At 32.3% G+C, this 22,037-nt stretch overlaps 1 protein-coding gene across 1 annotated transcript; it reads right to left on the bottom strand.

Annotated features, from left to right (window-relative positions):
- Positions 1-10,782: 10,782 nt before the first annotated feature.
- On the bottom strand, positions 10,783-14,797 carry LOC120087172 (desumoylating isopeptidase 1-like). Its single transcript, XM_039044077.1, has 5 exons — positions 14,656-14,797; positions 13,717-13,810; positions 13,472-13,569; positions 11,539-11,855; positions 10,783-11,444 (listed from the first exon to the last, which is right to left on the bottom strand). Exons 2-5 carry the CDS (start codon positions 13,723-13,725, stop codon positions 11,059-11,061), a joined length of 810 nt encoding a protein of 269 aa, XP_038900005.1. The 5' UTR covers positions 13,726-13,810; positions 14,656-14,797; the 3' UTR covers positions 10,783-11,058.
- Positions 14,798-22,037: the final 7,240 nt, after the last annotated feature.

Below are 22,037 nucleotides of genomic sequence, written 5' to 3'. Positions count from 1 at the left end.
TATGTTGGTAGTTTTCGCTTCATCCTCCAAAATGTTGGCGTAGTTTCCGCTTCATCACCAAAATGTTTGGCGGGCAGTTTTCGCTTTCAACTCTCCAAAATGTATTGCAGGCAGTTTTTCGCTTCATTCCAAATGCGAGTTTCGCTCATCCCAACTATGACGCGACTTGCTTCATCTCAAACTACAATGACGCGACTTCGTTCATCGATCTTCAAACCTATGACGCACTTCACAACTCAATCTCCAAACTAATGACGCAGATAATACAATCATCTTCACTAATACTCCAAACTATTCAAGACTATATAATCTAATTGAACGGATTCAACTCAATCTTCCAAAGACATGTGTGCAGTTCCGTTTCCTCCTCTCAAAATAGTATCGGTACAAACTTCACCTTCTCCAAAATGTTGGTACACACTTCAACCCTTCTCCAAAATGTTGGTAGCAAATTTCACACGTTACTCCAAAAATGTTTGGTAACAATTCACGCCTTTCTCCACAAATGTTGGTACAACTCAATCCTTTCCAAAAATGTGGGTACATTACACCCTTCCCAAGGCAACTTACTTCTCCAAAAGGTTGGTAACAACTATCACCCTTCTGCCAAAAGGTTGGGTAACACTTCACCCCTATTCTCCAAAAGGTGGTACAACTTCCGGGCTTCCAAGTTGGCTCAACATTCGATATTTCTCCTAAATGTGTGTGGTTCCAACCTCAATATCGAGTACAACTCTGGTCCATCCGACTCCACCTCATATTCGGGACAACTCTGGTTCCATCCCGACTCCACTATATATTCGTTAGACAACTCTGGTCCATCCGACTTCCAACCTCATAGATTCGAGGCAAACTCTGGTCCAATCCGACTCCACTCATATTCGAGGAACAACTCTGGTCCATCCGACTCCAATTACCTCAATATTCGCGAGGACAACTTCTGGTCCCATTCCGACTCCACGCTCAATACTCGAGGACAACTCTGGTCGATACGACTCCACCTCATACTCGACGGGAACAAACTCTGGGTCCATCCGACTTCCAACTCATACTCTGGTCCATTAATCTTCAAATTTTGATCAAAAAAAACTAAAAATGTAGACTTTTGGGATCCTCCCTTTGGGTTGATTCAAATGGGAGAGTTGTATGGCCTTTGCTTGCGGGGCCTTCCATGAGGATCAAGAATGCATAAGCACGAGAGGCGATACAATAAGTTTCCAGGGTCATCCATTTGTATTTACCAAGAGATGGTAATGTTCGAGGAAATTGCTGGAAAAAAAATAATAAATAAAACATCAACTCCTACAAAAAAAATAATAATAATAAAAAGAAAAAAAAGAAGAAGAAAAGAACAAAACAAAAAAAAAAAGAAAAAGAAAAAAGAAAAATATAAAAGGGAAAATAAAAAAACATGTTGAAAAAAGAAAAAGAAAAGAGGAAAAGAAGAAATATAAAAAGAAAAAGAATGAAAAAAGAAAAAAAAAGTAAAGAGAAAGAAGAAAAATGAAAAAGAATTTTTAAAAAAATATTAAGAATAATATGAACAAAATAAAAAGAAAAAAAAGATACGAAAACAAGAAAAAGTAAAAAAGTGCAAAAAGAAAATTTCTGAGTAAAAAAAAGAAAGGAAATTAGAAAGGAAAAATAATATAAAATAATACAAAATTTGGTTAATAAAGATAAAAACCAGATTCTTTATTAAAAAAAAAAACCTAAATCTTTTGCTTCTTCTTCTAACATACATGATGACAGCCCCTTAAAGAATTTCTGATCACTTCCCATAAATCTCTCTCTATCTTATGTCAACTGGCTCATGTCAGCAGGAACATATCCTTTTCTCAAGCGAATGCCACAACGAATCCATCACCGGATACTTAATCCGTGGCAGGTTGGCTCGAATCTATATTGGTTTTTGGAGTTGAAGCGAAACTACGTCATGATTTTGTAGATCGAGTCATTGAAGATGGAGCCGAGCCATGCACACTGACCATGAACTTGACGATGAAGTGGAGCCATGCACACCGACCTTGAGCTAGAAGATGGAGCGGAGCCATGCACACCGACCTTGAATTTGAAGGTGAAAGTGGGGCCATGCACGCCAATCTTGAACTTGAAGATGAAGCAGCTTCAATGGAGTCTCTGAACTTGAGGATGGAGAAGCATCGACGAGACCTTCACGTTTGAGTTTGACAAAGCATTGACAAATCCTCTGCACTTGATTTTGACAAAGTATTGGTGAATCCTTTGCACTTGAGCTTTGAAGAATTGGTGAATCCTTCGCATTTGAGCTTGAAGCATCAGCGAATCCTCTGCACTTGAGTTTGACGAAGCATTGATGAATCTTTACATTGAGCTCGACTTCGCGACTTTGAGCGTGAAGATGGCATTGCAAAACCTCCAGACTTGAGCATGAAGATGAAGTATTGATGAAGCCTCTAAACTTGAAGATGGAGAAGCATTGATGAAGCCTCTAAACTTGAAGATTAAAGAGCATCGACGAAGCCTCTGAACTTGAAGATGGAGGAGCATCTAAGTTTGATTTTAAAGGAAGCGAAGCGCATTTCAAGTGTGTGCCTTTTATTTACTGTGCTGGCTCCTTACAAAGGATAAACATCTTCAATCCATTGTGTTACCCCTAATAGGGATGAACATATTCAATCTGAAGTATCATTCTTTAACGGGGATGATCAACATCAATCTTGTAGTGTCGTACTTAGGTGGTTGTGGTACATTTTTTGATGGATTAAACTTAAATTTCTTTAAGTTTTCTTCGTACCTTTAAAGAAAGGGATCAAATCATGATGTAGTTCAATTTTTTTTTTTTTTTAACTGGATTGAACTTGAAGTTTCTTTCAAGCTGCCTACATACCCTTCTTAATGATAGGGATCAAGTCATAATATAGTTCAAAAAGAATGTTTTTCTTTTTTTTTGCGCACGCGACTGAACTTAAATTTCTCTAAGTTGCCTACGTACCCTTTATAATGACAAGGATCAAGTCATAATGTAGTTTGTACAAAGACTTTTTTTTTTGGGGGGCCATTCACATTTTAAGCTCATGTAGGCTAGGAACATCATGCAGTTTAGGCTCTTGCGATGAGGAGCTTCTTCATTTAAACTTCAGAAGCTCTTATTTCATCATGGTTTTGATCATCCTCTTCATTTGTAGGATTCGTCAATATGATGAGTTTTGGCTTCACTATCAAGGAACCTTCTGTACTTATGTCAATAGAAAATTTCTTCTTCATGCGTGAAGAGACATGACTATGAATCTTTTTGCCGTTGTTTTCTTCATGGAATGACGTTGCCTTCAAGATTTTCATGCTTTCTTTATGTTGATCTCTTGTTGTCTTGAGACGATCAAAAGTAGATGCTGAAGGTCGATCTTTCTTTGATGTGGATATACTTAGCCTTTAGAAGGCTGAAGTTCGAGTAGAAGTAGTTGTTGGACATTGGTCTTCTTCTCCTACCGTGGCCATACTCAATCTTTGAAAGACTGAAGATCGAGCACTTGAAGGTTTAATACGATCGAAGACAAAAGTTTTTTGCTTCATTTCTTCTGAGTCGTTGACTTCTTCTACAATTATATGATTGTTGTCGACTTCCACTATGCTGATAGTATGACATGTAATAACTTATGATACTTTCTCTGGATGATTATTGAGAACGCTTATTAGGAGAAATTCTGCCGAAGTTGACGACCGTTGGAATTGAGGAAAGTCCTTGTCTTCTTTCTTAGTAGGCTTAGGCTTTCGTGTCATCTTTTTACCTTTATTTTTATGAGTCTTGTTTCTTCTTCTATAGCTTCGATAGGAACGTGACTTTTTTTGGGTGGAGTTTGGCTATCTTCTTTTTCGACGAGTCACAACTATCCACCCTTCGTTGTCCTCTCTAACGAGCTCATCCCTTCGTTGTCCTCTCCAACGAGCTCATCTTCCTTTTTGGAATTTGTTGTTTGAATCTCTTGTTGGAACCAAACGACTATAGGCTCAAAGGCTTCAAACTGGATCAGGCTTTGTCTTTGAGCATTGGACACAGACAGTGTTGGGACACTTGAAGTTGCCGCTACTGTAGTGTGATTTGTCTGAGCTATTTCATCCAAATCTAACTCAATCTTCTTTTCACGAGCCAACTTTAGAATTCGTTTCTTCAGCACGAAACACCTTTCAATTGGGTGACTAACGACCCAATGATACTTATAGTAGTTAGGATCATCTATTTTTTCTGCTTGTTCGGGTCGCTTGCATTCCGGCAGCTGAATAAGTTGCTTCTCTAGCAGTTTCTCCAACATATCTGCCACATCAGAGTCAGGAAACGGATAAACTTTCTCTTGCCTTTCTTTAAGAGTTGGACGACGCTTCTCGCCCTCATTGTGCCTTCTTTCAAAATTTGTTTGTTTTCCTTTGGAGGAAAATTTCAGCGGGGTCACATGAATGACCATAGATTCTTTTGTGGCACTATCCACAATCTTTTCAGTGCCCTTGGCATCATTTTTGTATTTTCTCCCTTCAGAGACTAGGAAATCTTTAGTTCCTCTGTTGGCAATGCTCAGCTCCATATCATGAGTGCATGTTGCCAGCTCCTCAAACGTACGAAGTTTTATCCCTTGTAGGATGTAGAGAAGCTCCCAGTGCATGCCTTGAGTGCACATCTCCACTGCAGATAATTCAGTAAGTCTATTTTTGCAATCCAGACTTAAAGCTCTCCATCGGTTGATGTAATCGATGTCTGTCTCTCCCTTCCACTGTTTGGTGTTCATCAGCTCCATCATGCTAACAGTGTGCCTTGTACTTAGAAGCAGTTCAGGAACTTCTTTTCTAGCTGTTCCCAACTGTCAATCACTTCTGGCTCCAAATCAGTATACCAATCGAAAGCATTTCCTTTCAAGGTACGGACGAACTGCTTGACTAGTATGTCTTCTCTGGTTCCTGCATTTTCGTAGGTTTCAATGAAGTGTGCAACATGTTGTTTTGGATTGCCTTTTCCATCGAACTGCTGGAATTTTGGAGGTTGATAACCAGCTGCCATTCTCAGGTTGTCGATTCTCTTGGTGTATGGCTTGGAGTACATAAAGAAAATTTGCAACAGTTCTCCGTACTGAGCTCTTATGGAGTTTGTGATCATATCCTGGAGTTGTTGAACTGACAGGGAGGCAATGGAGGTAGATTGTGGTGGCTGACTTTCCTGCAAGACAGCCTTTCCTTTGTCATTGGCTTTTGTAGTTAGGGATTGACTTGATTCAGCAGTATCTCGAGCATGTATCTGATCTCTTAAATCAGCGATTTCATGATCTTGCCCCTCTACAACCTTCATTAGGAGATTTATCTTTACCTCCATCTCTGCCATGGTCGACTCAGTCGTTACATCAGTCATCATGACAGATACTACATCAAAATATGATTCTTTTTTTGATAGATCAGTAACAGAAGCATAGTTTTCAAACAAAGGATTTTCTCTGATGACGAACCCGCCTTTAGGAAATTCCATCAGCTGACCCCAGATTTCCTCCTTGATGACAAAGCTTATGTAAGTGTTGCTTGCAACAGTAGCTTTGGATGCAACTTTCTTTGGTGCCATTTGTAGATTTGTTGACTCGGATGACGAGAGAGAGATGAGAGGTAGAGAGGTCCCACCAGGCGTGCCAATTGGTTTCAATAGAAATTTATTTCGTGGAACTTGAACTTTTTATTTGTATTAATTTTGTGGAATGTGAGTACAATCTCTAATACACAGTATTTTGATGCTTTCAAAATAAAGTATAAACTTTAAGCTAGTTGATCTTCTTGAACGATCGGCCTTTGGGCTTGTTGATCTTCTTGGATGATCGACCTTTGGGCTTGTTGATCTTCTTGAGTGATCGGCCTTTGGGCTTGTTGATCTTCTTGGGTGATCAGTCTTTGGGCTTGTTGATCTTCTTGGATGATCGACTTTTGGGCTTGTTGATCTTCTTGGATAATCGGCCTTTGGGCTTGATGATCTTCTTGGATGATCGACCTTTAGGCTTGTTGATCTTCTTGGAGGATCGGTCTTTGAACTTGTTGATTTTCTTGGATGATCGGCCTTTGGGCTTGTTGATCTTCTTGGATGATCGGTTTTTGGACTTGTTGATTTTTTTGGAAGATCGGCCTTTGGGCTTGTTAATCCTCTTGGAGGATTAGTGTTCGCACGAGGCTTCCGGAGAAACTTGTTTCGTGGAGTTGAAAAGTTGGTGTTGATGTTGAAGTTGATTTGATGTGATGTGGTTCGATTTATAGTACTTGATCCTCTGATTCTCTCTCAGTTGAATGCGTACGCTTGATTTGAGGAAATGAAGCGCGTGATGATCGAGTTGAAGTCTTGGAAGAATACTTGTATCTCCGAAGGACTTCAGTCTTTAAGGGTCTTCTATCTTCTAAGAGTGCAGCTTTAAGAGTCTTGGGAGTCTTCTGCTTGTTGATGAATTCTCTTTGGACTCTCTAAATGTAGAATTGCTTGTATCTTCTAAGGACTTCAAATGAATTCAGTCTTCAGAATGCTTGCATCTTCAAAGGACTTCAGTCTTTAGGATGCTTGTATCTTCGAAGGACTTCAATCTTTAGGTGTGGTTAGCTTTAAGAGTCCAGGAGTCTTCTGATTGTAAAGAATTCTCTATAAGCTCTCTAGAGTATAGAATTGCTGACCTTTACAAATGCGGAGAACTCCTCTATTTATAGAGTTCTTTGTTGGAATTCATGGGTTTGGGCTTGGTCGGACCATGGGTCTGACTAATTGGATTTGGGTCTTATTTGACATTTTGGTCAAATTAAGCCTATTTATAGGCTAAATTGGACTTTTAGCCCAAATAATAATATCAAATTAGATCGAAGTAATTTTATTCAATCCAACGGTTAAGAAGGAAACATGTGGCATCATCGGACTTCGCCAATTTATGTCTGCAACTTCAATTTGGGACAAATGTCAACTTCTAATTAGTCTCGAATTAAATTATTTGGAATTTCGTCATTAATTTAGTAAATGACGTGACAATTTGTGATTGGTTCAAAATTTCTCATTCAACACATGTAAGTACCACAATTCTAAATGTTTTTACTTTTCTAAACAAAATGTCATTTTCTTAATATAATTAAATCTTAAATTTTAGAATTTAGATATGCTAAAAACATTAAAATGTTGTTTTTTATAAGTAAATTCGAAATAGAATTCTAAATTAGAATCTAGATCGACGAGAAAAAAAAACTCTAATATATCAAAAGCCATATCCATATTTTATAGTAAGTCTTCTTTTCTAATACTATTTAAGACCAGTTCGTCAATTACATCAATGAGAGAGACCCATAAAAGGTAAATTAATAAATAAAAGTTAAATTACAAATTTCGTTTTTTAGTTGAAAACTTAAAATGCATTGAGTTGACTATAATAAGCACAAAGTGTTTGGAGCGTGTATTATGAAAACGAGAATAAATGTTATTTTAATCCACATTGTGCTATGCTAGCATTGTAGCACACTATTATTTATAACTTAGTAGTTAATATAACAACTTTTTATCTCTCTAATGTTCCCAATGACTCCAACGACCAATTCTGACAACTATCTCTAGCAGCTAATTTCGACGACCACCTCTAGCGGCCAACTCCCATGACTATCTATATTTGGCCAACTAGGACGATTACTCTAGTAGTCAACTCCAATTAAGATCACCTATGAAGCCCAATTTTGGCAACAAACCACCTCCGACGACTACCTTCGACGGTCAATTCTAATGACCACCTCCAATAACCACCTATGCGACCAACTCACCAACCAACAATTTTGTGTATGTTTAAACCTATTGGTACATTCCAAAATGACAAAATGAATGAGAAATGACATAACTTCAAAATGTAACTCATTTTCAAATATTGGTGGAACAAATATTTTTTATTTTTAGAGAATATGATATTTAAGGTAATAGTACTTGTATAATTTAAAAAAAAAAAAAAAAGAAAAAAGATAACTTAATGCTAAACTCATACTAAGGAAGTTCATCTTGAACAATCAACAACCCTAACACATAAACCGTAAACTCAAACTAAAATAATTTGCACTCTAAACACAGACTTTTTGATCTCAAACTAAAATAATATGCTCCCCAAATACATACTATTATAATCCAACATATTATAATTAATAAGAGTTGTTTTCAAATCTATTCTATCTAAAAGGGGCTACGAGGGAGAAATATTTGATTTCCCCTTTTGCCCCTTTTACTCGATGGTCATTGGGATATTTTACGTAATTTTACATGTAAATCATTAAAAAAAAATTTCATTTTATCTCTAATATCTACATTACATTAAATATTAAATAAAGAGAAAGTATTTTATCCACTAATTTCTTATTCACGATTCTTTTTAAATCACATTTTTTTCTCTAATATCTACTCCAAGTTTAATAAAGGTTAAAAAAAACTACATTTTATCCTCTAATCTCTTATTCACGATTTTTTTTTATTAAAAATATCACATTTTATCTCTAATAATCTCTACTTCATATTAAATATTTAAAAAAAAATAAAATCAAATTATGATTTGAGATCTAATTTTTTTTCTATAAGTAGTTAATTTCAATCTCACATTTTCTATCAGGAATCTTCTCTCTCTTTTCTTTTTTCTTTTGTTTTTTAATTTTGTTAACCGGTTCTTTCTAATATATATTTTTTTAATTTCATTAATAGCAACATCTTTGCTAATGTTTCTTTTCTTTCTTTAAGAAGTTTAATTTCTCTGTTTCAAGTATCTATATCTTCTATAGGAAGATATTGCTTCTCTCCCTTTTTTTGTTTAACCCATGTCATATTTTTTTAAATTTTTTCACTTTTCAATTTTGTAAAAACATAGAGAGTGATTCAATGTAACATTTAAATATGCTTTTGTAGTTTTTTTTTCTATACAAGCAGCGGTTTCACCTACTAATCCTCACATAGTGAAGAGAGTAGAGAAAAGACATTGCTTTTGAGGTTCAAGAAAATTTTCAAAGTTTAAGTAATTTAGAAGCCGACAAAGTGATTGTTTTAATATTTTTTTAGTTTTTCATTATTTAATTTTTGTAAATACACACCAATGAGTTTAAGAGTTTACACTTTTTTTGTTTTTATTTTCTCTCTTCAGATTTTTTGTAAGTACACATCAATTCATAAAAATTTGAAATAAAGTTTAAAATTAAGAAGAAATCGTTGCAAATCAAAAGAGATTTAAGTTTTTAGAGTTTCCATTTGCATGGAAAAAAATATATTCTTGTTGAAACTAAAATTTGAAAAAAAATTGAAATTAGGAGTATAATAAAGAAATAATCATTATTAAATTTTATACAAAAATATAAAAAGTAATAATTTATTTTAATTAAAGTTTGAAATTAAAAGGATGATCACATCATCCAAATCAACTTAAAAAAATTAATATAGTTAAATTATAATAAAAAATAACAATACTTTGGTTTAAATAAAATTTTAAAATTTAAGAAAATAATGAAATCATCCTATCCAGAATAAATAAAAAATAAAAAAGTATTTTAATTTAATTTAAAGTTTAGAAAAATAGTGGTTTATATTAAAGATTAAAATTAACAAGATAATCAAATAATAAAAAACAAAAAATAACTAAAAGAGATAATTATCACGAAATTTAAAAAAAATAATTATTATTTTGGTTTAATTTAAAGTTTAAAAATAAGAGGATAATGAAATCATCCAATAAAAAGTTTTTTTTTTTTTTTTAAAAAAAGAATGGATTATCATGAAATTTAAAAAGAAATCTTGATTAAATCAAATTTGAAATTAAGAAGATAATCAAATCTTCAAAATTAAAAAAAATGGTTACGAGTTATAACTATCATGAAATTTAAGAAAAAGTAGTACAAAATTAAGAGAATAATCAAATAATCTAAATCAAATATCAAATACATTTTTTTTTAACTAAGTGACCCGATCACAAACTTTAAAATAAATAATAATAATTTTATTCATATTGAAACTCAAAATTAGGAAGATAATCAAAATCATCCGATTAAAACAAAATATAAAGAATTTTTACTAAGATGATAATTATAAAGAATTTTTTAAAAAATAATGCAAAATATTTTAGTTTACATATTCTTTTTTACATGTTTAATTTATACATTCTTTTATAATACATTTTATACTCTATTAAATTAATGGTTAGTTTTCCTCACCGAACTTCCAAAATTATTATAAATGTTTCTTCTTGACTTATTTAAGAAAAATATTCTCTTGCTCATAAATTAAAGTTATATTATTAAATTTTTATAATTAGGTTTTCTTTTTAAACTTATGCAACGCACGTAGTTACAAACCAGTAAAAAAAATTGAATCAATTTACAAATATTTTCCCATACTTAAAAATATTCTAATTTTATCTTTGAAATAATTACTCTTATAATAACCACACACCAAATACTAATTTTACACCATAAATAGCCTTAAATGTTGTATTTATTTGATTCGTAATCCTTTTCAATTATAAATGTAGTAATCCTCACAAAATTAAAAGTTTCAAATTTTATTATACATAAATTTTAAATTTAAATCCAATGGATCAATTAATTTTAAAAAAATTTAAATTCATTTGACACCTGTTATATAAAAATCTTAAAATTAAATTGAGTATTTTAACCAAACACTTCTAAAATTTTAATGTCTTAAATAGACATAAACTTTGTGTACCATAAAAATCAGACTATGCCAATTCAACTATGTTCCACCCCTTCCATAAAACTTCTTTAATTTATAGATCACTTAAATTACTGCACTTTCTAAAGCATTCTGTATTAAGAGTCAGCTAGTTCTTCCCTCAGACAAGGAAATGGGATAGAGATTTCCATATGCAGAGACTAAAATGTTACTTCAGTTTTCCACAACTTCCTTTCCTAGACCAATCCATCCAGTAACATAGGTTTGCTTTTACCTCTATAATTAATATCGTATGGTTTTGCATGGCTGTTGGGTCATCTTTAAACCCACAAAATAATACATCCCTTCTCTGCAAACGTACAGTCAAATAATAATTCAATCATATATGATAGTAACTACCCTTGAGAAAGGGTAGCATGCCCATACTTCTGCATCACTCTTTTTGTTGCCAATGCTGCCGCTTCACTCGCACGCAATGTCCCCGTTGCCATGATTGCCGCAAATTCTCTACCAATCTCTTCCTGCACCTTACTACGAGCATCTCCAAGTGGGTCGGCAATCCCATTCGTATTTGATTTCTGCTGTCCTGCAGGTGTTGTCTTCTTAAGTGGCTTGGCTTCATCTTCCTCCGACTTTGCTTTGATATCATCCCGAGTCCTAGAGCTATTAGAACCCGATGACGATGATGATCTAGGGACATTAGCTGCAGCAGGATTGAACTGCGGAGCCATTGGAACTGCACCTGCCTTCAATGTAGCTTCCAGGTTCTGAATCATGGGCACTGGAGAAGAAATGATGTTTCGTTAAGTGAACATGAATTTATCAGACACAACTGATGAATGAATAGTGAGAGCATGGTTGTTAAAATTACTTACATACGAGGGCACCCATGGGACTGCTCATAACTATGTTAGGGAGGTCAAGAATGTAATCAGGAATGGTTGCACCGACTAAAAATTGTGCAACTTCATTACTGAAGTTGTTGCAATTATGTGAGAGTAAACTATAGGTTTCGGTGGTGTACCGAGGGCTGATTTCCTCCAAGTACATCTCGAAGACGTCCTTGGGGACATGTGTCGTTCCTAAATCTATCGATCGCATTGGTTTTCCATATGGAGTTCTTCCAGCAGGATTATGTTGAATACCTCCACCAAAATAATATTCATTGCCATACACAACAATTCCTGTGTGCCTGTCAAATTCAAAATTGGACCAAAACATACCAAGTAATCCTAATCAGAACAGAACTCTCTTTACCCAAAAGAATAGGGAAGAATTTTCTACCTGTAACTATCAATTATCAAACGAGATTCATATGAAAATACAATGCGGAAGCCTAAACTGAGTTATTCACATACATTACCAGAAAGATTACTCAACATTAGAGATTAAATGTGACACCAACTACAGACAACTAAAGAGACGACAGACATGTTTGGAGTGACTTTCAAATAAGTAATAGGCTCTAACTCAACAATGTTCAACCAAGACTGCAAGCGCCATACGAAAACGAAGGTTCCAAGATGCAAAGTTGCAAATTTCTATAAATATGCACTAGAACCGAGGAAATTCATTCAAGAATCGAAGACAGACAATACTGGAGTATTTGGAAATCTACAATGACAGGAAAAACTACATTTATAACTAATATCATTGTGGAACTTTTTTTGCTTATAGTTTTAATTTAACAAACTATCTCATGACTGCTACAAAGTTACAGGCTTCCACATATGCATCAAAATGCAATCCCTAGAATTATAATACAACAGTCGTACAAAAAGCAATCCAAAATTGATGACATGATGATAAATGAACCAAGAGCTACATTAATTATCACTCAAAAACCAAAACTTCAGCACCATGCAAAGTGAAAAGCAAACACAGTTGGAATTAGGTGCGTTTCATTTAAGGGAAATATACTATCGTGTGATTCATAGTGCATATACAAACAGAGATAAATTTCAAATCCACATTTTTCTTTGCTATATATAAAAGCTATAGTTGGAAACAAAAGGGAACAAGAAACAAGGCTGGAGCATGATGGATAATAGAAGAATACAATACCAAAAGCTACTACCCCATTTGATAACTATTTTATTTTTTATTTTTAATTTTTAAAAATCGAGCTCACTACTTCCCGTGTCTTTATTTTGTTATAAACTATTAAGAAATGTTCTCAAAAATCCAAGCAAAGTTTTAAAAACAAAAGAAAATAGCTGTCAAAAGTTTGTTTATGTTGAATTCGGCTATGAATTCAAATGTTTACTTATGGCAGATGAAAATCATGCAAAAGAAATGGTGAAAGAAAAAAAAAAATACAATTTTCAAAGACCAAAAAAAACACACACAGAGAGTTATCAAACAAAGCGTACATGATGCATGGTTTAAAGATATCTAAAGAAATTCATACACTATAGCTTCTAAATTCAAGCTAAAAATCCAAATTAGATAACTAATAAAAAGACTAACTAGGTATATTCCAAATACTAATCCATTCGCCTCATAACAAAGCACAAACATTTAGACTCCATTTAGAAACCAACTTGTTTAGTTTTCCAATTTTAAAAGCTAAATAAAGTAATTTTTGGAAACTTTATTTCGTTTTTGAAATTTTGCTTAAAATTCCAATGTGTCTTAAATGTATTTTTAAAGTAGAAAATTTAGCGAAAAATTTGTATCCAAACAAACATAATTTTCAAAAACGAAAAACCAAAAACAAAATTGTTATCAAACAGAACTTTAGCATATAATATTAACTACACTATACCCATTTGTCTACTAAACTTGGAGACTGAAGTAATGACTTACCATATGGCCTCTATTGGTCTTCCAAGGAAGGCACCGGAAAGTTGCCGCGCTAGACCTTGGCTCAAGTCATAAACATTCAAAGTGACCTTGTGACCCTCCTGCAACAGATTCCATAAGTTCAAAGAAAATATAAAGGAATCAGCTTCCAAACAACATAAGGCACAAACGAGGGGAGAAGAAATTCAAAGAAATTCAAGTCTATAAGAGGAAATTTAGCAGAATTAAAAGGTGTCAGCCTGCATTACCTCAGCCATAGCTCAAAAAATCGACCAACAGTTGTTTTTATTATCTTCAATTGCTCAAGGAAGCAAAATCACCGACAATAAGAAATGGATGACCCTACGCAAATCACAACAACAAAATGATAAGATACAATATCAAGAAAAAGAAAACGTACATCAATATCATCCCGTTTCATAATCATTTCCTTTTTAATTTATGAAAATTGAGCTTGTTTCCTCACAATTTCTTTGAGGGTATTCATCTTTCTAAAGGCAAAACTTGGATTCTTAGTCAAATTCCAAAAACAAAAACGACCAGTTTAGTTTTCAACTTGGCAAGAATTTTGAAAGTGGAAAGTAGATATTTGACAAAGAACCTCATGGGTGAGTGTAAGAAGAGTTAGGCCTAAGAAACTTACACCAATCCAATAAAATAAGACCTACACCGACAAAGAAATATTAAGCCTAACAATATTCCAACCTTATTCATAGATCTCTCCACATCCCCAAAAGTCCTATTATTCCTCTCTAGCCAAATATCCCATTTCATTTAAAAAACACAAGGACTCTGCCTTCAATCCAGAATAGCGGATTCAAGAAACCCTCCTCAATCTTAGAACAACATCCTCTGTTACGAGTCAATTCACAAAACACAGCACCTTAAAACTATCGCAACAAGACAGATCTCCACGCACATTACCAATAGACTAAAAAATTGAAGGAATCCAAAATACAGGTTAAATATAAGGAAAGATCCGCATTGTAATCCACTGAATAATAATGTTCAAGAGAATTCCATTGCTGAAAAGTGAAAACCCAACTCGGATTCAAACTCGAGGATACCAAATGATTGAAAAAACAGAAAATGCAAAAGACCCACGAAGCAATAGAATAAAATTCCCAATCAAGAAGCAAAATGCAAGAAACGCATAAAAAAATTGATCGAAAAAGAGAGAAACGAACCTGAGAAAGGTAGCGAAATAGAGGCGATGCGTTTGCTAGAAAATACAGAACGAAATAACGAATTAGTCAGATGGAAGTGCTTTTATAATTGGAAAAGTAAGCAGAGCCATTGGAATTGTCTATGGCTTTCTAGAATCTACCATTCCACCGGTAATTATTTTTCCTTTTTCTTGAAATGCAAGCGTTTGAAAAGTCAACTTTTTATTTTTTATTTTAGGCAAAACAGAGCAAACAAACCAACCCCACCAACGGGAACCAAGCCCTTTGGCTTAGAAACCATGCGGGGCTGCCATGGAAGCAAGCTTGTGCGCCTCTCCGTTTACAGAGAATTTTGGAGCGGAGAGTTCGAGCACGAGCACAAGTGGAAGAGTCAACGGGAACACAAATTGGGATTATTTGTACAAAAATCTCCCGTTTGCAGATATGGTATAGGAATGAACTCATGCAATCAACTATGTTATTGTTATAATGTATTTTTAGGTGATAACAAATAAATGAGGATGATGATTAATTTCATGCACACTACTAATATGTAAAAAATATATATATTTCATTTTTTTTTTCAAAGGTATTAGATTAAATGTGTGTAGAAAAATCAAACCTCTGACCTCAAAGTTGAGGGTAAAGATGTCTGGGAAGGGTAGGGACAGAAAAGCCCCGCTTCCTTATTTCATTCCCCGTCCCCATGAATTTTCTAGTGGAAAAAAATTTCTCGCTTTTATTTTTCTCTAACATTTTTTTAAATTTCAATTAAATATATATTTTTTTTTACAATTCTTCAAACATTTTCAATGGAATTTCTCATTTAAATGAAATATTATCATTTAGAGTATCCTATCTTAAATATTACACATCTAAAGATTAAAGTAATAAAATCTTAAACTTAAATAATGAAATATCCATAATTATCTTATAAGTTACAAATATATATATAATATATAATATATATATATATAATATATATTAAGATTTATAATTTATATACAAAGTCGGGGTTGGGTCGAGGACGGGGAATATATTCCCATCCCGGCGCTAATTATAAATGAAAAAAAATTCCCCACTCCCTCTCCCATACACGGGGATTTCCCACCACATTCAGGGCGGGTCTCCATGGTGTCCCGATCTCGCGGTTTTTTAGACATCTCTAAGTACAAACACTATATTAGTTGAGTTAAGTTCATTTTGACGTATATATATTTCAATTTCGAGGTCGAAAATTGATAGATATATGTATGTATGTTACACATAATGTCTATGCTATAACTTGTTCTCAAAGAAAAAAAAGTCTATGATACAACGATCTATTTTGATCAGCCCCTTACCAAAAAAATGGTTACATGCGCATACAACACCAATTGTAGAAATCCACCGATCCACATGTGATGTTTGTATAATGAACAATATTTGGTAGCTAGAAATGGATATGGGCCTCATATTCATATGGTGAGCTATGATAATGGTTAAAGATTCTAACATAACTAGGTTAATTAATAGACAATTGAGGATGTCATGACATATGATCTATGTCTATGTAAAAGTATGTATAATTAAAAATCCATTTTTTCTGGATGAACGCTCTAAATAGTTTAGTCAATAGATATTCACTCAGTAAATGGTATATTAAATCAATAAACATTTAGTAAAACAACTAGTTAGTCAAAGAAATCTGTTTCTATAAATACCTTGTAATTGTGAGAAATTCAATAGACTAAAAGGGTTCATTAAGAGAGTGAATCTAAGAGTTTGATATACTTAGTTTGTAAATGTTCTTCTTCTCCAAGAAATAAAATTTTTAAACTGCTCTTCACAGTGGATGTAGGTCAATTAAGAGCGAATCACTATAAAAACTTGTGCTCTATCTTCTTTTCTCTTCTCCTATATCTTCCTTTCTTTCTTCGTGAATGTTGGTATTAAGTTCATTCTACAAATATTACATAAGTGTGTTTGTGTGTAAAGAAGGTTATCAATTCTCGTTTTACATTACAAGCCATGTCACAAATTCAAAGACATTAATATTCAAAGAAAGGCAAAGAATCAACTTCTTGAAATTCCAAGAATCCTCAAATGGCAATAGCCAAATATGACATCGAAAAGTTCGAGAGGAAGTTTGATTTTGATCTTTGGAAAGCGAAGATCAAGACATTGCTAGGACAACAAAAGAGGCAATCCAAGATCCCACCAAACTTCTCACTACAATGACGGGAGAAGAAAAGCAAACAATCAAAGAAGTAGCCTACGGAACTATAATCTTGAATCTGAGTGATACTATATTGAGACAGGTAATCGATCTAGATACAATGTGCAAAGTCTGGGACAAACTAGATACACTGTACCTGTCAAATCTATACAAAACCGGAAAGATTGAAAGAATCAAAGGGGAAGGTGACATGGTATACTTGGGAAACAATAGTACACTTGCAAAGTTATTGGTAAAGGGTTTGAATCTCTAAAATTCAATGATAGTTCTATGAAATTACTTGGAAATCCAATGGAGTCTTGGGAATTTTCTTAATTTTGTTTGCTTATTTAATTTATGTACTACATCTCTCAAATGCCTTTGCAATCCAATGGAGTTTTGGAATTTTCCACATTCGCCATCCTCTGATTTTCACAAGCTTTTGAAGCAAATTGGAAGAATTGAAAACAGAGAAAACAATCCATCAATCAAAGCAAAAAGAAGCATAATTCAAGGACTTGAATTCAAAACGAAGGGATGAATAATTGGATGGAAGTTGAAATTGGGTAAATTGATGAGTTCGAGAGGTTTAGTTGCCTCTGATTGCACATGTATTTCATGTTGTTCAATCGGTTCGATAAAGATTTTAACTATTTTTAGTACAAGCTATTTATATAGCCTAAATGGTAAACAATATATATATATATATATAAATGACTCACTTAATTCTCTGTGTTTTGCATGACTCAGTTTATCGAAGATTTAAGTTGCTTTAGTACAATGCATCGTGTTATTAAGAACGAAGATTTTAACTTTTTATTTATTTATTTATTTTAAAATCTACTAGTTTTAATATAAGATATTTGTATAGAAAAATATGATAAAAGTTTTTACCCTTTTCGTGTAGAATCAAGTATGAAAATATTTGTCAATATATCAATATATCTGTAAATCGAAATATTCGATATCGATATTAAATATCCATAGATAAATCCTACATATTTTATTAATGCTTGCAAAATATAGAAAATGTCATCTATTTAGTCCAATATCTATAAATTAGTTTGAGGATTAAAAACAACATAAGTATTAGTCAAATTAATTTATAAATTTCATGATTTATAGAAATATCCATTGATATCGATATTTTGTCGATATGTCTATAAAATTGAAATGTCGACATCCATATTTTAATCTTTTGTAGAATGCATACATAGATTTAGTCTAATGAAGATTTTTAGTTAGTTTTAGTTAGAATAATATTTACGCTAAGGGCTATTTGAAACATTGAGTCGAGTTTTGAAGTCTAAAGTTACTATGTCAATTGAGTTAGGAAGTCTAGGGTGTAGAGTTATTTACGTTAGAGTTAGAAAATTTGTATTTGAAGTGTAGATTTGAGTTATTTTATTAAGGTATCTAAACATTTTTTTTTGTAATATAAAAAAGTATGATTTTTCGATGGTTATTTTATTTGCTTATTTTTTTTGTTTAACTCTTCAATTGTGCAAATATTTTTCCATTTTTTTTCATTCAATTGAGATGTCAACATACAACCTTCACATATATTTTACGATTTCTTACATGTCATCATTGTAATTGAGGTATAAAAAATACTCTTATTTCATATATAGAACAAAAGTACAACATATACTTCCATATTAGTGGAGTGTATGATTGTAATATGCACAAACTAAAAATACATATGTGTTTGGTTATGTTTTTTCAAAAGTGTTCTATACACAATTTTATTTGATTTGGCTATATACTCAAAGTTTTTCTGCTAATGTTAAGTTACTATATAAGGCTATTAACATGATGAGTTATATTTTTAATATTGTATTTAAAAACACATTCACTAGTCAATTTTGCAAGTTTTTTAGTATTTTAATTGGTTGAGTTGGTCATTAGAGTTAGTCGTTGCAGAGATGATTGATAAAGTTGATGGTCGAAGTTGGTTACCGGAGATGATCATTGAAGTTTGCCGTTGGAGGTAGTAGTCGTGTGGAGTTGAATGTTGGAGGCGTTGCGGAGATAATTTGCAAGAAGGTGGTCTTCGCTAGAGCTAGTCGCCGGAGGTGATCGTTGATGGAGATGACTATTGAAATATGTTGCTAAAGTAAGGCGATAGTAATTGCTGATGGTCGTTGTTGTCAGAGTTGGGCATTGGAGGTGGTTGCTGGAGTTTGCCACTAGAGGTCATCGTCAGAGATGATTGTTGTCAAAGTTGGTCATTTACAGTGGTCAGCAGGTGGAGTCATTGGAAACATGAGAGGGAGGGAGAAAGTAAGAGAAAAAAAATAGAGTTCCTCGATATGTGAAAAATCCAATAGTGAACACAGTTGAAATTAGTGAAGTTGAGTTATTAAACATCGACTTCTGAAGTGGGTGTAGGCCCAACACTGAATTGGATTAAAAAGTCAACTCAACATAAGTCAATACACAAAAAACCTTAGAACATTTGAATGGGAGTGAATGAATTGTGGGACGTCCACTGAACCCACATTAGTCTATCTCCTCACTCCCTCCAAAATATGGGTACCCTTTGGAGCCCAAACTCAAAACTGAAGATTGGTTCCCTCTTATTTTTTAAAATTAAATTTTTACCCAACAAATCAAAATACAAACACCCCTTTGTAGGGTGAGGGAGTGTGTATTCAGATTTGGATGTTGGCCTAATGAATATGATGGGATATTTACGAATAAAAGCATGTTTACATGGTTAATTATATGACGTCGAATTCCAAATTAAGTCTTAATTATTCAAATAGATGACATTTATTACATCTCAAATGCATGAATATCCTTTCATTATATGTATATACTTCTCTTGGGACACACATTTTATGTTCTGTGATGACCAAGTCCAGGGTCAATTTTTATTTTTGTTAGTTAATCTCAAATTATGTCTTTTTAGATCTTTCAAATTTACCATATACACTAATTTTATCGGTGTTTTGAATGTTATATGAATTTAAAATAAATGGCTATCAATTCAGGAGATTCGTTTGTTTTGTTTTGAATTTCAAATTTGATATGATTCTACATAATTTTAATATTGGGTAATTAGAATTGGTAGCATTTTTAAGAATAATAACCAAGTATATAACATCATTTTTTTAAAAAATGCAAATATAGACATGTCTATCAACGATAGATTTCTATCGTTGATAGACTCTTACTAGTATAGATTCCTACCAATAATATGGTCTATCACCGATAAACTATTTAAATTTGGTCATATTTGCAATTTTTTTAACATTATGTTATATCTACTAATACTTTAGGTCTAATTTCTATATTTGCAATTGTCCCTTCAATATTTCAATTGGATATTTTGTTAGTGGTATTTTTATCATTTAATAAACCATTTTTAAATATTTTAGAAAATCTTCATCCTACCTATTGTTAAAAGAAATAAATAAAATAAAAGCTCAGTTGATCTTGGATCCAATTGCTATGGCTTCAATTAACCATTTTGTTTTTTTGTTTTTGTTTTTGAAAATTAAGTTGATGAACACTACTTTTAGCAAATACTTTCAAAAAGTTGTTTTTGTTTTTGAAATTTAGCTAAGAACTCAATCATTATACATGTTAAAAAATGTGGAAAATATAGACTAAATTAAAAAAAAAAAAAAAAAAATTACCAAACAGGGCCTATATTATTTCATTTTTTAACCTACGTTATTTGAATTTGTCCATATCTTTCTAGAACATACCATTCTATCTCACATGTTTTTTTTCCTTCTTTCTTTTGGCACTTTCTTCTTTCTTTTTGAAATGCTAGCTTTTTGAAAAGTCTACTATGTTATTGTTGGAAGCATTTAAAGGCATTAAATATTTTTAATTAGATGATATAACATATAGACCGGGTGGTCATTAATTTCACGTCTACAATATGTAATTAAAATCTATACTATCTGATAGGGACTATGGAAGGTAAATATTTAATATTTAATTTTAATTAAAATCATTAAATAAAAAAATTCTCACCTATTTTTTAGGTATCTATACTAATTGAAAGGAGCTATAAGAGAGAAACATTTGATTTTCGCTCCTAATGATAATTTATACCATCTAAAAGGGGCTATAAGCTATGGGAAAATACTTGATTTTCTCGTTGTCCCTTATAGTTATGATCATAGAGTTATCTATGGAATTTCATATTGAAATCACTAAGTAAAAAAATTCTCACCTATTTTTGTGCATATCTATGCTATTATAAAAATATGGGAGAAACATTTGATTTTCCCTTTTACCCGATTTAGTTAATAAACATAGGGTTATATAATGTAAATTGGCTAAATTAAACCCTCAACTTTTCATTTCCTATCCCATCTCATCTTCTTTTTATTAATTTTTGATTTACTCTTTTGTCTCTTTTAATTGATGATTATAGGTCTCTTTTAATTGATGATTATAGAGATATCTTAATTTTCCATAATTAAATTAAAAAAAATAAAAAAAGATTCCTCCTATTTCTTTTGGCATTCACAGGTTAAATTACGAAAAAAAAATCTTTTTTTTTGGCATGCACACGTTATCATATAATAGAATTTATAAATTAAAAAAAAACATATTTTATCATCTATTCTCTAATTGAGTTTGTTTTATTTTATCCGAAAGCAGCTCTGAGTTTCAGATAATAGAGGAGAAACTTTTGATTTTCCTTTTGATAATTTTAATTGATAGTTATAAGAATATATTATGTAATTTCACATTTAAATTATTAAATGAATTTCTTTTTTTCGTTCAAACATTAAATTAAAAAAATTCCCATTCACACATTAAATTTTAAAAATAACCTAAAAAAGTTTCCCTTACTTTTTCAGAATTCACACGTTAAAATAATTAAAAAGAAAGAAAAGAGTTTCTCCTTTTTTTAAAAAAAAAAATTAACAAAAATGACCTATTTGAAATATGATTTTGTATTTTTGACATATTTTTGAAAAACAAGTTTTTTTTACCACGGAAATGATGTAAGCATAGAAAATATTAGTTATACAATTACTCTTATGCCCCTTATTAAATTCTCACTTTCAATTTCAACCACCAACCTACCAAATTAATTCAAAAAAATTCTCCACCTCAAAAATTTATTCACAAAAAATTATTTTATCAAAAAATAATTGACAAAAAATTATTTTTCACATTCCAACACTAAAAATCACCAAATTTAATTTATTTACAACCCCACAAAAAGTTCTCT

The sequence above is a fragment of the Benincasa hispida genome, chromosome 9 (assembly GCF_009727055.1).
Source record: "Benincasa hispida cultivar B227 chromosome 9, ASM972705v1, whole genome shotgun sequence".
NCBI lineage: Eukaryota > Viridiplantae > Streptophyta > Magnoliopsida > Cucurbitales > Cucurbitaceae > Benincasa > Benincasa hispida.
This window is presented reverse-complemented; position numbering and strand designations above follow the sequence as displayed.

What these genes read in the sequence shown, in the direction of transcription:
- LOC120087172 (XM_039044077.1), bottom strand. An exon ending in AGACCAATAGAGGCCATATG is followed by an intron (nt 11,856 to 13,471) that starts GTAAGTCATTAC and finishes TGAATTTGACAG; the next exon opens with GCACACAGGAATTGTTGTGT. An exon ending in TCCCATGGGTGCCCTCGTAT is followed by an intron (nt 11,445 to 11,538) that starts GTAAGTAATTTT and finishes TTTCTTCTCCAG; the next exon opens with TGCCCATGATTCAGAACCTG.